Genomic DNA, 17,500 nt, shown 5'->3' on the forward strand with positions numbered 1-17,500 from the left:
CTCTATGTCGTCTTTCTCGATGTCTGTCTCTCATTCCTTCTCTTCCCGAACTTTCCCGGTACCTCTCGCTTCCGTAATGACCGTGATCCCTGTGTCGAGACGCACGCTCCTCCTCACTGCACATGTACATGCACACTTATTATTAATGAGAGAATAATGAGCGCTTCAGTCTACTCTAAAACGGAGCAAAATAACTCACTTGCTACATAGGCAGCTGTCTTTTAAGGCAGCATCCTATGCATCAAAGAACCTTGCACAAGTGATCATTTGGAATGTTCAGTAAAGGCTGAGTGGATTCTGATTGTTAATGTTACACCTGTCAGGTATCATTTTATCATTTAATAAATACTTTATATTCCAATCTTTAGTTACACTTTAAATGTAGCTTCCCCGATACTGTCAACATACATCGATTATATAAGAATATATATTCTTGTGCATGTTAACGCATGGCATCTCCCTGAAATCGCTCAACCTCCAGCCCTTACATTCTCTCTCTTTCTCTGTGCACAGCCACACAGAAAAGGAAAACAGAGAAAAGAGACAAACTCAGCCTGATCACTCTTGTCAGTAATTAGCAGTCAGTTGAAACTTCCGACCCTCGGGTGCTGGGCTATAGATTAGTCTTGGAAACACTAATTAGATGACAGGGGACAAAAGAGTTTGTGGTGGCAGTGGTCACTTTTGCGGAGCATGCGTGATTGCTTCACAGAGCCAATGCATTTGTTTAATTGAAAGGCACCATTCACCCAAAAATGAACATTCTGCTCCAATGAACCTTTTGGGTGAACCGTTTAAGTAATTTGTGCATTTCTCATATTAGTCAAATGATATGCATGTTATTGTTAGCAGCCGCTGCTGCAAGGCCAGTATGAATCTGTGTTAATAAGTTACATGCTGTTGCTATTTTTTAATACTATCTATTAATAAGGATTAGAACCATACACTATATGTGTTCCTCTGGAAATTGAAATGAAATAAGGCACAATGAGTAAGACATGTGAGTGTCTATGTGTGTGTGTATGAGAGAGAGAGAATATTTGCAGGTGTCGTGCCAGCTGGACTAAAGACAGGCTAAGCCACAGGAATGAGATCATATCTAGGAGACAAGTGTTCACCAAATGTCCAACCAGTTGCTAAGAGCATTACCAATCAGATTAAAAGAGAGAGAGATTGAGCAAGGGAAAGAGCTAAGTGACAAAAGAAGACAAAAGTTTGTGTGGCAGATTGTCAGCGCAGGTGTTGTTGATATCTCTGTGTTTATCTTGCTCTTGAGTTCAGCCCTGCTTACACCTGAAAAGAACATTCGCCTTTGATGAGTCTAATATGAAAGGTCACGCAAAACAAATGAGTCATGATAAAGTTACTGGTTTGATATTAAAAAAAGCATTTAAAAAAATTTTAATTTGCCAAAAATGTGTAATTTAAGTACTTTTGTGTTAAAAAAAATTCCATGTTAAAAATTTCCTTTTAAACTGGCTAAAGTTCAATGCAATGTGGTGTTTTTCTAAACAGTATTTCTAAACAACTAATCCAACGCATGTTGAGAGTATATAGTAAATGGTCTACATACAAAGCCGTGAGGGACCCATTAACACTCATATTTAGCTCTTGATCAAATGACTTAAAATGGAACTTACCAGCCATATCCCAGTCATATACATAGTGTGTGTAATGTATGTAAAGTTCTCTCGGCATGTGCTAAGGTGAGTGAGGCTGTGTATGGTGAATAGAGTTGTTGTCGTTCACTCAGCATGTGGCAGACAGTGATGGATTGTGTAGTTACTGGGTGGATATTACATAAAACAGTGATAGAAAAGACAGAGATTTATCAGTGTATATCAGACAGAAGATCCGAGTGCTGAACAAATATGTTGGTCAGTAGGTTCTCTGCTCTCTCATACCCTCAAAGCCTTGGCAAGTGTGGCTGTTTGTGGCAACATCAGCCCTAGTTTATGTGGTACCACGCCAAAAGTGTGTCTACAGGCTCAGTAGTGAGTCAGAGGACTCATGTTGAGATTTGGCAGTCATTTTATGTAGCACATTGTCACACTTTTTGATTAAAATGCAACCCTTAATGAACAAGAGAGGGCATACCCATTCAGACATCAAGATATGGTAACTCATATTCACGTGAAGTGAGAGTAACAGAGAGATGATCTAAAAGAGCGGGAGCACGTTGACTTCGTAAGTCTGACAGGCCGGTATGCTTCCCAGCTGTTCTACTGCCCTGTTTTAATCTCAGCTTTCTCCTCATGTGACCTCATACTGCAACCACAGCAACAACTAATGTTTGTGAGGTCAATAAAAATGTAATCTGAATCATCCAAAAGTGAAAATACTTTCCAAACTCTGCTTACTTTCTTCTGCGGCACACTAAAACAGCAATTCTGAGGAAAGTGTAGGTTTACTTCGCTGAAGTTGCCAAGCTTTGAAAAGGATGCAATGCACCATAAAATAAACCAAAAAAAAAAAATCTATGAAACACACTACATGACTCACTCAAGGGTGCAATTGACGACTATTTTGATTATTGTTTTTGATAAAAAAAACCTTATGTCAACTGCATGCTATGCGTGCTTAACAAATGAATAGACCAACTATCATAATAAAAAGAAAACAAATATTTTAGGAGTCAAAAATGTATTAAATCTAAAAACGTTATTGTCATTTAATGGGCAAATAACAAACTATGTAGGCTGGTATTTATTTACATAACAAAAATGGCATACTGTGCCTTTCATACCAGCTTGCATTCTTAAGGTACTTTTTGACTGTAATTGGGTCAAATTAAACTATTTTTTTCAATTTTTTCAGCTTATTTTCATAAAATAATTTTTTTACAACGTTACAAAAGAGCTTATGCATCAATTCACTAAGCTAAAAAAAAACTAAATTTGTCAAAAACATTACATAAATCTGTTTTAATGAATATGCACTGTATATAGTAAATATAGTTTAAATCTCTACATTAAAAATTCAAAAATAAATAAATAAAATAATAATAAAGACAAACAAAAACAAACTCAGTGCTGTTAACCAGTAAGAGTAATATTCTGCAGAAACAAACTTTCAATTTGATCACAGTCACGTCTTTCTGTCATGTATTTAAATCTTAATTTTATGTTCAACAGCAGGTATTTTAGCACAGCATTAAATGGATATGCTTACGGGAATCTGTGACATTAACAGATAAGGATATGACTTTTTGCATCACACATCTGTCAAAGCGCCTGACGAGGCAAGCCTTGCGTTAGCTTAAAGCTTAAAATAAAGAATTGTCACGTGTTTCATTGCAGCATTTCATTCCGTTTCCTCCACTGTTTTTAGATGCAGTTTTTTTTTAAAAAACGCCTTCCTTATTCAGTGCTGTAATTTGACACAACCTGACTTATAGATAATGAGAATCATTGTCAATTATTTTCATTATTGATGATAATTGATTTTATCGATTAGTTGTTGCGGCTCTAAATCACTCAATGATCTGATCATTACTATCAGTGAGTCATTTCCATCTGTTTCTCACAGAAAGCGTCATATGGCTTCAGAAGTCTTTTTTCTGAAAACAAGACAAAAAAGAATCTAAGCTAAAAAAAAAAAAGCATTTTTTGCAGTGTAATGGTGGATCACACTGGCACAGATCTTGAAAACAGCTCCAAATAAAGGTCTGTTTAACCTTGCTATATCGAGACTGTTAGCTGTCTTGACTTATCGGTTGACTGGCTGTCTTACCTTCTGTGATCTTGTGAGGATGGACTGCGTTCTCGATCTGTTTCTCTACACCGCTCTCTCTCTTTCTTGTGTCCTCTTTCTCTGGTTTTCTCTCGCACCCTTTCTTTGTTATGGCGAGTGTAGTTTTCCCACGCTTTGCCACTGTCTATCGCACCTGACCATGAAGCCATGCCCACAGCAGGTGAATAAACGCCTGGAAAAAAAGGTATAAGATTATATAAGAAATTCACATGAATTGATTTCTTGTTAATAGAAAAAGGTCACACGCACATACACAATAATAAATTGCCACAGTGAAGTTAAATTTGAAAGCTATTACCCAAAAAACTAAGATCAATCTTGCTTGCCCCAAACCTAAGATCTGACATTTTACAATAACACAACAACTATAATAAAAACCTAGTTCCATTCTGTCCTAAAGGCATACCAGTTTTATGCAGCACATTTTTGCTGCATATTTAAACCCACACATTTGAGACAGATGGCAGGATAACAGCTTGCTATTACTATAACAGCTATTGCTTGCTTTCAGCCTCTCTTTTACACACAAACATGCATATAACAATCACTGAAAGCTCACAGCGACAATAACCGATTTAGCCTCTTGAGTACGCCCAAATCATTACAACATGTAGAGGTTAACAAGGCTACAGCAGATTTTCTGACATGCTCATTTTTCTGCGTGTGTATGTCCTTGTTAACCTCTGCCTGCAATAATGATGTGTGCTGGACTGCAGTGGAAATGCTTGCAGTGCATTTCTATGCTCAGTGGCTGGAAACGTATCCCTCTACAGTTCAACAGGAACCGTGTGTGTGTGTGTGTTTGTGTATGTGTAGTGACGACGAGAGCGTTGAGTATGCTAACACTTTGTATGTAGTTCAACTTTCTGTAGTCGCCACCAACCGCACACCTCCCCTTGCATCCTCACATGTACGGAGCTCTGTGATGTGTGTGGCAGTCTGGCGATGTTTGTGTGAGCAGAAACCTTTTTTTTTTTTTTTTTTTACCATTTTGACTGGCGGTCTAGAGTGTTGGATGCTCCAATCAAGAGACTACAAACGGGTTCCAAATTAAATATTTTCTCACTGTTCGCTACAAGATGTTAGGAAAATCCACAAGGAAAAGTTCCTCAAACACAGACTTAAAACACATACACAAAACATTACAAGGTTTCCTTTCCCACACACACACATAATTCAGGAGCCAATAAAAACTCATTTTTTTCCATGAGCAAGTACATTTAATTTCTCTTAAGTCAAAAATGTATTGCTTAACCTTGAAATTGCTAATAATTACGATCATCAGGTTAGAACTGGAATAGACCAAAGGTGATCAAGATTTTTTTTTTTTCATATTCATTGCAAAATTTTACCCAGGATTGTTGGTGAAGTGCATATCTTTCAACTTTTAATATTTATACCTGCAGGGAAGGGGTAAGATGTAGCTGAGCGTCGATCATAGACTCCCGCCAAATGTCCACTGTTAGGATTAGAAAGACAACGTTAGTGTCAATAGTGCGGTTCAATCACCCAATTGATTTAAAAGTTACATTTTTAATAATTGAAATTGCTTGATTTGCTTTTCTTAAAATCACACGGATTCACATACACACGTTTTTCTCTTTCAGGAAAAAGTGGAAGTGGAAGATACGCAATATGACTTATTTTGTTCAAATTCACCTTGCAAAAAAAACTATAAGAGTGCTGAAATCATATATTCAATTTAAATAGTAGAGTTTAAGTTTAAATTGCTTACAGCGTACAGAGCAGCAATGACCTATTATTTTTAACTAACAACCAAGAGAGAGGAATAAATTAAGCCTACCAACAAAATAGGCAAAAAGAGAAAAAAGGCTAGACAAAACTTTTCACAATGATCAAAAGACTTTCCTCTGTTTCAGAGCTCAATTTCCTCAATGTTTGATGTTACTGGCTTTAACTCAAAGTGCAGCATGCGCCCGGTAATGTGCCAGCAGTGTGTGATTATGTGTGTGAGTATGTGAGCAGATACAGCACAGGCAAACATGCAATTGGTGATCCATAAACCCTGGCTGCCCGCCCCGCTTCCGGGGGTTCAGCAGGAGTGGAAATCAAATGTGTGTGTGTGTGTGTGTGTGTGTGTAAGAGAAAACGCATCCAACAGGACTCCTTGTGGTCAGGTGTTGGTTAAAAGTGCACAGTTTCTAATAATATCTCTGTTCTGGTTTCTCTTTGTCTTTCTTTCTTCCTTCATCCCACTTCCTCTCTTCTCTTGATTATGAACCTTTTTAAATTCAGCCAGCTACAATACACGTTCAGTATGTCTTTCCATCATTCTTGTTCTGTCTATACGCAGCAGAACAGACAAAACGAGATGAGGGGAGGAATTTGTGACAATCGATGTTAGATGATCTGGCAGTTACAGTTTCATCTCACCCCTGAGGTAAGCCTTAATTAGCGCCTGGCTCATTAAGACAGCTAATCACTGCAGAATTTGACCCTAATGGGCTCGCACTAATGACTGTGCAAAGATGCACCCAACCACTAGGCCGCTCTGCATTACTCTGGTAAGTAAACGTATTAACAAAACAATTATTATTGATATTCCATAACATGTGATAAGGGATTGCTCATCCTGATGACATTGAGAAGTCTCAAGACATCGGTTTAAACCCAGCGTTAAAAGTACCTTGCCTTAAATAAACTTGCCTTTTCCATAAAAATTGTGGGAAATTAGCTTCCTAAATATGGACACTGGGTTCTTGACTGGAGAGCCAAAGCGCGATACATTTAAAGCAGAAGGAAAGGTGTTGTGCTTTTGAAATGATGTCCTAGAAAGACTTGTGGGCTATTTCAGGGGTGTCCTTCAGGGATTTGTTTAAGGACCCTTTATATCTGCTATATACTCCTAGCATGTAATGTTTAAGTGTGAAAAACAAGCATGCACGTGACAGAGAGGACAGAAAAAGAGAGGAAAAAGAAGAAAAGTGAGTTTTTTGGCGTGGTGGTATGAGAGGAAGTGATTCATGAATTATACAGTCTTTGGTTGGCAGGGTTTGGATGAACGGAAACTCCTTCAAGGATGTTTGGACTTGGCAGAGAGACTGAGATGTGAGAAGAACCATTCTTTAAACAACAGAAAAAAAGAAGGAAAAAAGCAAACTTAAGGATCAGGAAATTGGGAAAAAAATTGGGGGAGCTGGGTCAGAAAAAAGTATCAAAATAGCACAAAATATGCAAAATAGCAAAATGTGTATTTAAATATGAATACATATACAACTTGGAATATATATAGTAATGTGTGTCTGTTTGTATTTATATTATTTATTAAAATAAATAAATACATTTATTCTACAACAAAATAAATAATAAGTTATAAATAGATAAGGTTAATAGTAATTTTGAAATGATCTCCAGGAGAGCATTTCAAGGGCTCATGGCTTTGAAAAGGACATATTTATTTACTACATTTTATTATATGCTGCACGCACACGCATTAAAAGAATCGGCAGTGAACCACACAAATGTTCTGCAGATGATGATGCCTGTCATACTGTGAGGGGGAGTGAATCTAGAAATAAAGTAAGTTAGGAAGAAACAGACAGGCCAAGACTCGGCTGTTTGTCTTGGGGAGAAAGGGAGGAAGAGTATGAGGCATAGATGGATGGGGAGTTCTGGACGCCTGTAAACAGGAGGCTGCAGGCACAAACATGGCCACCCTGTTTGTGTCTTTCTCTGCCTTTTTTGGCATTTGACAGGGTCGGGGATGGCTTTTTAACCGTATTTTAGTCCTAAGAAGATAAGTTATAGCCTCAGACAGCTGAGAAGCAAATAAGTACAAACACACACACACACACTTAACCACCTTAAACACACTTTTGATAGCTTCCAAGCAGAGGGATGAGCTAAAAGAGCCGGATCAAACTGAATAAGTAATTCTGTGTGAATAGAAGAAAGACAGTCACAGTGGATTAACTGAAGCAGATGGGAGTTTAGTGCTTTTGTCTTGATTTCTCTTCTTCTAAGTCTGGGGTGAAACTTTGATGATCTGCCCTACATACTGCAGGCAGGAATAGAGACAGAAGTAACGACTCTGACAGAGCGATACAGCTTTTGTAGCTGCAGCCTAGTTTTACTGTCCCATAAACTCCATGAAGGCTGCCAATCACAGCTTTAGGAAGAGTCAATCATCTTTGTCATGAGGGACACTGAATGTTTGAGTCCCACAACTTTTAAACTTGAATAACTTTCTTGTTTCGATCTCATGGGCATCTTTTTTTTCTTCAGATTTACGCAATGTTTCCTTTTGGTAGTTACAATTGATCACACCGCTGTCTGCAATAAGAAAATAATGCGCCACTCTGGTATTATCGTTTATTATGCATGTGCAGTTTGGGATGTTTTAGCACACATTTCATTAATTATACTAATTAGGTAATGTAGCAAATATGTGTCCCATTTAAACATTATGCTATTCAAACTTTTTATTTTTATTTATTTGGCTTACTGCTTGTTTTCTGAAGACAGTTCTGAATAGACAGCAATGAGGTCCTATAAATGACAATATGTTTCCATTAGTTGTGAAATATGCACTGCCGTATTTTTTTTATTTGAAAGAAAGTAATACTTTTATTTAGTATGGATGCATTAAACAGATTAAAAGTGATAGTCACAACATTTACAATGAAATGAGAGAACATTTCAAATAAATGCTGCTTTTTTTTTACTTTCTATTGAAAGAATACTGGAAAAAAGCATGAGGGTTTCACAGAAATATTAAGCAGTGCAACTGTTTTCAACATTGATAATAATAAAAAGTGTTTCTGAAACACCAAATCAGCATAGTATAAAGATGTCCAAGGGATCATGTGACACCGAAGACTCAAAGGCTGCTGACATTACATTTGAAAACATATTGTGCATATATATATATATATATATATATATATATATATATATATATATATATATATATATATATATATATATGCACAATATGTTTTCAAATGTAATGTCAGCAGCCTTTGAGTCTTCGGTGTCACATGATCCCTGGACATCTTTATACTATGCTGATACATATATATACACACACACACACATATATATATATATATATATATATATATATATATATATATATATATATATATATATATATATATATATATATATATACATATACATATACATATATATATATATATATATATATATATATATATATATATATATATATATATATATATATATATATTAGTAATTGTAATTTCACAGTATTCCTTAAAAATATTTATTCACCTCAAATAAAAAAATACATCAATTTATAATATTAGCTATAGGGATCATATGCTACAGAGTTTTATGCTATATCTCAAAATTAGCATAAAGTATATGGATGGACACTCAATCATTGGCTTTATTTGAATATCAGCTGATACTCAGGTGATCAGAGACACTGGTATTCTATAACAATGTAACATTATTAAGTTTCCTTTACAAGTTCTACCTCTTTCTCTCTCCCTTTCTTTCCCTGTCTTTCTTTTTCTCCCTCTTTTGCGTGTATAGTGACTTGCTTTGCTCTTGCTTTCTCTGTCTGCTACATCTCCTCTGTCTCTCTCTCCAGTTTCTGTATGACACCAAACTGCACACATATGATCCATATATCACGCACAATCCCTGCTATAATTCTTAACAATCAATCAGTAAGAAAAATGACTAAATGTAAAAAAACAAAAAAAAAAAAAAAACATGAACATGAACACTTACCTATCTAATGGTGGTATCATAGGAGGAGGGGCACCGGGAGGTAATGGAAAACCTGAAATGCCAGACATAAACAGATATTATGTGAATAATTATATGGTGAAATCAAAACTGTAAGCACGAAAAAGGATAAATAGTACAATCATATGGGTATATGGAGTACAAATTTATTATAGAAAATGCATGTTTGTGTCTGTGTGCGTGTGTCCAGATGTTGTGCCTTCAAACGGCTCAACACTGTTTATGACGCATCCAGACAGAATTCAACAAACGCAGTGGCCTGCAACTTTTACTGCCCCGCTAACCGTGACCTCCCTTAAACGCGTGCGTGAAACAAATGGGCCTTCACAGCACCCCAAAAACACATTCTCCTTCACACGGCTGAGGCACACTTATCTGCTTTGATCACACTCAGCCACAGACTCACAAACATTCAGGCACATCTGGGCACCATCCCCCTTTTGTTTTTCCATGAACCCCTGATGGGAGCCAGCTCCAAAAGACAGTTTTCAGCAACAACATAAATGACTGAAAAAAAAGTCTAAAGAAAAACAGTAATTTGAGAAACACAGAAGTCACGCAGCTATGGCTAACACAGAACGAGGCAGAAATGCAGTGTCCCCTCCAACGCATGCATCCACTCACACAGAGCCTCGCAAATCATCTGTGTTTTCCTTGAAACTTCAGAGTCCTCTAAGAAAGTATGTACTCTGTGAACTATGCCCTAAAATTACTTTTTTTTCAGTCTGCATGTGAATGCTACGCTAATTTATGTCAGGGCCGTTGTAAGCTCTAAAATAGTTCAACAAGATAATATGCACTAAACAAATCTGTTAACAGATGCTCCAAGCACTGTTTCTATGCCAACATTTTTTTTTATTTTGAGCAAACATTTGGTTCAAATATGTTTTTTTAATGTAACTTTTTATCAAAGACCAAAGTCTGATCAATATATCCATCAGAAAATCAGCATTTTAGAATTTATAAAAGATGATGTGACGCTGAAGACTGCTGAAAATTCTGCTTTGCCATAACAAAAAATAATTACATTTTAAATATTTTAAATGGAAAAGTTATTATAATTTGCATTTGCAATGATATTTCACAATATTAGGGTTTTGGGTCAAATGCATGCAGCCTTGGGGAGTATAAAAGACTTAAAATTTTATATATTTGGTTGTTCATGTTAATTCAAAATACAGACAAAGTAGAATCTAAAGGGTAAATGTAGATTAAGATATGCTGTAAAAGTATTGTGCATTCTCTTCACATTATGCTATTGAATTACCAATAATGCAAGTAAACAGAACATTACTAGTAATAAGTCCCAATGAAAAAAATTATTAATTAAAATTTTTGTGTTAACATACAGTATCATGAAGTACTTCACAAGTTAGCATTTGTGTCCTTTTTTTCCCCCCTTTATTTTTCATATTTCTTGATTTTCTTTTAACTAAGGTTAGAAGTTTTAATATTTTGGAAAGCTGGACCTTGTATTAAAAAGATATATTGAGTAAAAGGTACTTTATGAATGTTTACAGCCATTAATGTCCTCTAAAAGAATCAAAGTGGATCACTGGACTCTTTTTATACAAAAATATTTAGACTATCAGTACAAAAATGTAAAATACAAATCCTCTACTAACAAATCTGTCATTAAAATGATGATTTGAATGAAAAAGCTCTCTCTCTTCCACAAGCCCATTTAATCAAAACATTCCTCTCCTAACAACTGGCTCTCTCCATCTTTCCCCCCCTCTCTCTCTTTCAGCACAGCTGGGTCATTCAGCACATTTCCAGTGCCACGATTCTGCTGGCATGGCACTTTTTCTTTCTTCCCGCCCTGAGCTATTTTTAGCCACACACAGCACATTAACAACACAAAAGGAACAGCGTGGCCATAACGGGACAGCGATATCCGCAGGGGGAGCAAGTCAAAGAGGCCTATAACTTAAAGATGGGGAGGTGGGCTTCTACGATAAAACCAAAATAGCCCGTTTTGGATTAAATGCTGAACTTCAAAGGCTGGGCCTGACCAGGAAGTTTGATATTTTGACTATATTAAAAAGGATGAGTGGGTCCTGAAAAACGGGATGATGGGTGAAGCTGTCAGTGAGAGGGCCAGAGGAGGAGTGGCAGGATTTGGTAGAAAGCGATTTCTGATGGGGCTTTGAAGCAGAAGAGGAGTAGAGTTAAGAGAGCTCAACTACAGACTTCCTGTCGAAAGTGTGGAGGAGCAGCATATGAGCAGGAAGTTAGGCAAACCGACAGCCAACAGGCCTGCGCTGCAGAGCAAAACCTGGAGAGAATTACACACACCTGGATACAGACGCACCAGCTCAAGCGCATATTGACAGTCTCCTACGGAGACACACGCACGCTCAATATTTAGTCACTGTCAAATGAAACACGCACAGCTGCTGCAGCTCATCTGGTTTAGCACCTGAACTCTAACCTTGAACCCCGAGCACACGCAGCATCATGGAGCATCATTGGGCATTTCACTGCGTTTTGAATCATTTTAACACAGAAAACACAATAATGAACTGCTTTATGGGGCAACAGAGGCAGATTCATATCTGTTTGTGTAGCCATACCAGGCAAAAATAATGTTACGTTTTAAGTAGACTAATAAGACAATGCGTTTAGGATATTTAGGGTCTCACAAGACAGCAGGTTACACAACATGGGTGTGAATCAAACACATGCTTGGATAAATGTTGTCATGGCAACCACAAAATTCCCTACGGATGACCATATGTACAGTGCAGTTCAATGATAACATATCAACTTGACCTTTGACCTCCCCTGTCATGGTCTGGCCAAAAAAAGCTACATGGAGTCAGTAAAAAACACTGTAATATACTGTAATAAAAACTGTAATATTTCATTACATATTACAAATTAAGTAGTGCTGTCAAACGATTAAACACATTCAGACTGTGTGCTGTTTATACTGTATATATTGTATACACATGCATGCACATAAGAAAAATGTTTATGTGTTAAATATATTTATGTATAATATAAATTATATGAATACAAATTATATATGATTTTTCAATCTTCAGTGTCACATGATCCTTCAGATCATGCTGATTTGATGTATAAAATATTTCTTAAAAAAATCAGCATATTTTATATACAATTTTTTAGCATTATGAATGTCACTTTGATCAATTTAATGCACCCTAGATGAATAATTAAATTTTTTTATTACAGACTTTTGAACAGAAATGTATTCTACTATAATTTATTGAGCAAATATATTAAGAAACATAACATAAAAATCCTTAATTTAATCTTATTAATAGTATTATGAGGATTCCCCCGCTGGTTATGTGAATAATCTGATTTACATTTAATAAGCTGGTTAATATGCTGCACTGTGTCACTGCCTGATGTGTTCAGCCTGATTTTGGAAATATTAGAAGTAAAAATTTTGCTCAAGGACAAGATGAAGAAAAACCTGCAATGTCGTAACATTCACATGCTACTACGTCACCACACACAAAGCACAGACCGGTCCCTTTTCTGCTGACACAAGTGAGCGTGCATGAGTATGCAGCACCTACCGGGTGGTGGTGGTATGAGGGGTGGTGTGGTGCCGATGGAGGGAGGAGGGAAAGGTGGAGGTGGGATATTGGGAGGAAAGAAGGGCAACAGCTTTGGGGAAGATAGCTCTGTGTCCGAGGACTGCTCTGACACAACCTGAAATCACACACACATATATTAGATCAGTAACCTACTATTTACAGTGATTCACTCTTTGTGTCCATCAACCTTGCAAAAACACACCTGGATGTTATTTTCATCAGCGCTGTGACGTCTTCTGCCTTCCACTCGACTGATGGTCCCTGCTTGTCCTCCGATAACATTGATCGAACCACTCAACTTCCTGCATTCACACCCACATAAATCAAAGTCAGATCATTATGTTGAGTCCATATGTGTGAGTGAGGAGCCTGAAATGTGCGCTGCACACTGCAAGCCGAACACAAAAGGTTCTTTTTTTTTGCGCTATAGGACACTTGGCACACACACACACACGATCGCAAGCAATCTCAGTCAATGCTATTTTCCTGCTGATCTGGGAAATCTCCTCTGATGTGCTCGACAATATTTTTAGCTCATGTACACACAGCAGTTACACACTTGCGAGAATGTGTGGTAGTCGTCACCATTCATAAATCTTCAAGTCCCCTGAAACAAGGCTACAAATACTCTCAGTAATGCACAAATGAACTAGGCAATAACCTATTTCAGTCACTAAAAATTAATCAGATAGAACAGAGCACATTAATACTGCATTAAACATTACGCATGCTGCCAGAAAAGCAACACAGAGTAAGTCAAGAACAAAGTAACACAGCCAGATTGTCTGTGGAAGTTTCTCTTAATGCTCTCTTAATGTCTTGCTGGTAAGGTATGGGAAAAAAAAAAAAAAACACATTCAAATGTAAAAGCCTGAAATTGACACACTTCTGATGTTTCACCTACTTTTAGCAGACACTACAGTGGATTTAAGTGCTACCCTCTAATGATTTCATAAAAAAGGGGCACATAAAAAATTCACACCCCAGCCCTGGCTTTGCAGTCTGATCTCATCGCATGTTCTCTGTATTTTTAATCTTGGCAATGTACGTCATGCAGTAACATTTTAGACATATTTCTTCATTTAAAATGATAGTTCACCTAAAAATAAAAAATCTGTCATCACTTGCACTGACAAAAGAAGATATTTTGAGAATGCGGGTAACCGAACAGTTCTGTGTACCATTGACTGCAACTGCATGGACTGACCCCCCACCCAGAAAAAAATTATACAAATAGCGAAATATCTTCTTTTATGTTCCTGTTTCGAATGACATGAAGGTAAGTAAATGATGAATTTTTGGGTTAAATGCATTTCTACAACTTTTTTAATGTTTCAAATCAGATTTGTAAACTATTTTAAAGAATCACATAAACAAAGATGAACTATTCATAATGAGATCAATTATAAGCATTCAGTCATGCTCCCTTTAACTCCCATTCATAGAGCATGCAGTCAAGCTCTACCTGAATTTGCACATGAACTCATTTGAACTGTTTTTTTGTGCAAAAACATTGCATTTTAATAGGGTTGAACAAGATCATGTCTGTTAAGGCCCGTTTGATTCCGAAAATGCCACATCATGCTCTGTGTTTAAACGGGTATACTGTGACTGACTCCTGCATTCTCTCTGTGCGTGTATGTGTAATAATGAAAGCCGGACTGTTGCTTTACCCTTGAATGCTCCAGTTCATACACGTCCCCCTGAGCAAGGCATAACCTTCAACTGATCGAGAAGAAGTTCAAGGAACGGCTGATTAAAAATCACCCCCGCTAACTCCTACCCAGGTCCAAAGGCAGTCTGGACCACCAGGACTGAACCACGGTGTGTGTGTATTTGTGTTGTGTCTCATAGAAAAGTAATAGTGAAATATTAGGAGGTTTCGACAGTCAGGATGTTTTCTTCAGGGGAGAACAAAAAACAAAAACCGATAGAAATCAAGAGGAAAAAATGGAAAAAATTAAAACCGGCGTAAGCAGGGATGATAATATGAGTACGGAGCATTTGGGACAACAGCAGAAAGCCATTATCACGTAATGATGCTGTTACTGGGAACATGGCTGGCACGCACAGTAAATAAGTGGCCATTAAGAGTGCTACCCTGCCTTTACGCCAAACAATTCAACTGCACGAGATCATTTAAGAACAAAAATACAGAAAACAGCAACGGAAACGGCAAAGTATAGTCATTCCACTGACTCTTCGATAACTTGCTGCACATTCTATGCAACGGCTGACTTATCTTCTCTGACAACACCTAAGATGCTTCATTGGTACACCTTTAAGACCAATTCAATCAATTTAAAAGACTATTTACAGTCAGCCAAGCTATAGGCTATAATATGCATCAATATATGCATCAATGCAGTTTGGAAAGAAGACGGTCACATTCACCCTACTATGAAAACACTTTAAAAGACTCTGAAATTGCTTTTAAATGGTTTTAGGAGCCAATTATACTTTAAATTAAAACAAAAAATCTGTTACATATATTCCCCCTTATGTCATTCCAATGTGTGCAAATGGGTTGGTTGGTTTCATCAGCTCATACTGATGTGTTTGATAAAGGGTAGACATACCTGGATGAGTGATGAGTGTCTAAATCACCACTACAATTCTGATGAACCTGAAGAGAGAGAGAGAGAGACAACACATTTATATGTATACACATTCATTCTACCTACATGTGTTCCAAAACCTCATGAGCCACCTACAGAAATAAGTCGCCATAGGCACTTCCAAAGTAGATGTTGTTCCAAACGGTAAAAAAAAAAAGTGATCTCCTCCTAAGATATATTGTTTTAGCCAAATTCTATGGCACAGTTTCACATGCGGTGAAGTCAGCTCCAGAATGCATTGCACTGACCTTACTGGCAAACATTTAGTGGACGAGGCAAAATAAAATAACAAAATTATAAAGAAAATATTAAATACTATTTCATTTTGCCTAATATTTGTGTCTGCTATATATTCTTATGCTTGCAAATGATTATTGTTTATAATTAATTTATTGTAACTTATCATTGTGTCATTAGCTTAGCAACATACTAATGTCAAACAACTGCAATGTTCATAATGAATTCAAGTCAAAGTTGTAAGTAGAGTTGCAAACTCATATTTTCTTTGGACCCTAAGTTTCTGGGTTAAGGGCATCAATAAGAAAATTAATTTGTCTGTTTTATTATTAAAAAAAGTAATAAGTACCATGACCAAATATGATAGCAAAGTTATGATTCAAAGTTTTACTACAAATAAAGCCCAAAAAACAATACATTACACATGGTTTGGCTACACTATCCACAGTTTAAACAAAGCATTTGTTGTAGAACTGTGGTTATACAAATGGTAATTAATATGGTTCCTACGCTTTTACCATAATAAAACTGTGCTTAACTTTGCAATGGTTATGAGGTTTCATGAAAGTTAAGAAGCTCACTTAGAAGCCAGCTGTCTTTGTAGGCAGCTGATAACTGACTGGGCTTTGGAACAGAGAAAGCAAGTCTGAAACCACAGCAAATGCCCAGTCACACCTCATTATAAACATCTTAGCATGAGCCACCATAATAGAAGTGAAGGCATATTTTAGTACATTGCTAAATGTACCATTATTTTGCTTGACGACCCCAGGCTCAGGATCTCTAGGCTCATGCGTAGTCGTCTCTGTTTGTCGCAGTATGCCTTCCAGGTGTCCTCATTAAAACCATAGTTAAAGTAGTCAGACAGATCCGCACCTGCGTTTATACACAACACATACTGTTAGAGTGTGTTCTAGAGAAAAAGGTACATTTGAATCTGAGGTAGACTAACACACACACATCTTAACGCAATCAACCGCACCTGGCTTCCTCCATGGCTTCTCCTCAAAGGACTCCACATCCACCTGCAGGACATTGCCTTCAGCATCCAGATCCAGCCCTCTGGACTTGGAGCCTGACTCACAGAAGATAAGACTTTAGAGGCTGGATTCCCACAGACAGATCAAACCAAACGTCCTTAAGGGATTCTCAGCTGCACAGTTCAGTCAGGCTTAAATTTAAGCTTTCATCAGAAATTTGTGGCGGTAATTTAAGAAAAATAAAATACAGAATATATATATTTCATGATAAATATTTTAGAGATATTTCAAGGTTTTGAACTGAGATGTTTATACGTTTAATAATAAAAATAATAATTGCTGTTAATTTTAAATGTGAAAATAGTGTTTACGTCCAATCTAACCAGAAGGCATGATTAAGAGTTATCAATCATTTATATTTTGTATGAGTTACAGAATAATTCACTTTTTTGATCATTTAACTTTGGTAATGGTGGAGGAGTTCAGCATATTCGCAAAACCTGAGATGAGGCTATTATATTTTTTGCCTACCGTGCTGTAGAAAATGTCAAAAGGGTCATAATTGTAAGTATTAATAAATAATGCAGTAATGGGA

The 17,500-nt window shown here is 36.8% G+C and overlaps 1 protein-coding gene across 1 annotated transcript in view; it reads right to left on the bottom strand.

The window, feature by feature from the left end:
• The window catches only part of fip1l1a (FIP1 like 1a (S. cerevisiae)), a 22,191-nt gene that overhangs the window by 1,001 nt on the left and 3,690 nt on the right, over positions 1-17,500 (bottom strand). Inside the window, exons 6-14 of the mRNA XM_043220158.1 lie at positions 16,908-17,000; positions 16,674-16,801; positions 15,650-15,696; positions 13,273-13,372; positions 13,050-13,185; positions 9,478-9,529; positions 5,154-5,212; positions 3,733-3,925; positions 1-116 (exon numbers count right to left, since the gene is read on the bottom strand). The exon at positions 1-116 is cut by the window's left edge and continues 31 nt beyond it. Coding sequence (XP_043076093.1) covers positions 1-116; positions 3,733-3,925; positions 5,154-5,212; positions 9,478-9,529; positions 13,050-13,185; positions 13,273-13,372; positions 15,650-15,696; positions 16,674-16,801; positions 16,908-17,000 — 924 coding nt within the window. The remainder of the gene's footprint in view (positions 117-3,732; positions 3,926-5,153; positions 5,213-9,477; positions 9,530-13,049; positions 13,186-13,272; positions 13,373-15,649; positions 15,697-16,673; positions 16,802-16,907; positions 17,001-17,500) is intronic.

This window comes from Puntigrus tetrazona, chromosome 20 (genome assembly GCF_018831695.1).
Source record: "Puntigrus tetrazona isolate hp1 chromosome 20, ASM1883169v1, whole genome shotgun sequence".
In the NCBI taxonomy this organism is placed as follows: Eukaryota; Metazoa; Chordata; class Actinopteri; order Cypriniformes; family Cyprinidae; genus Puntigrus; species Puntigrus tetrazona.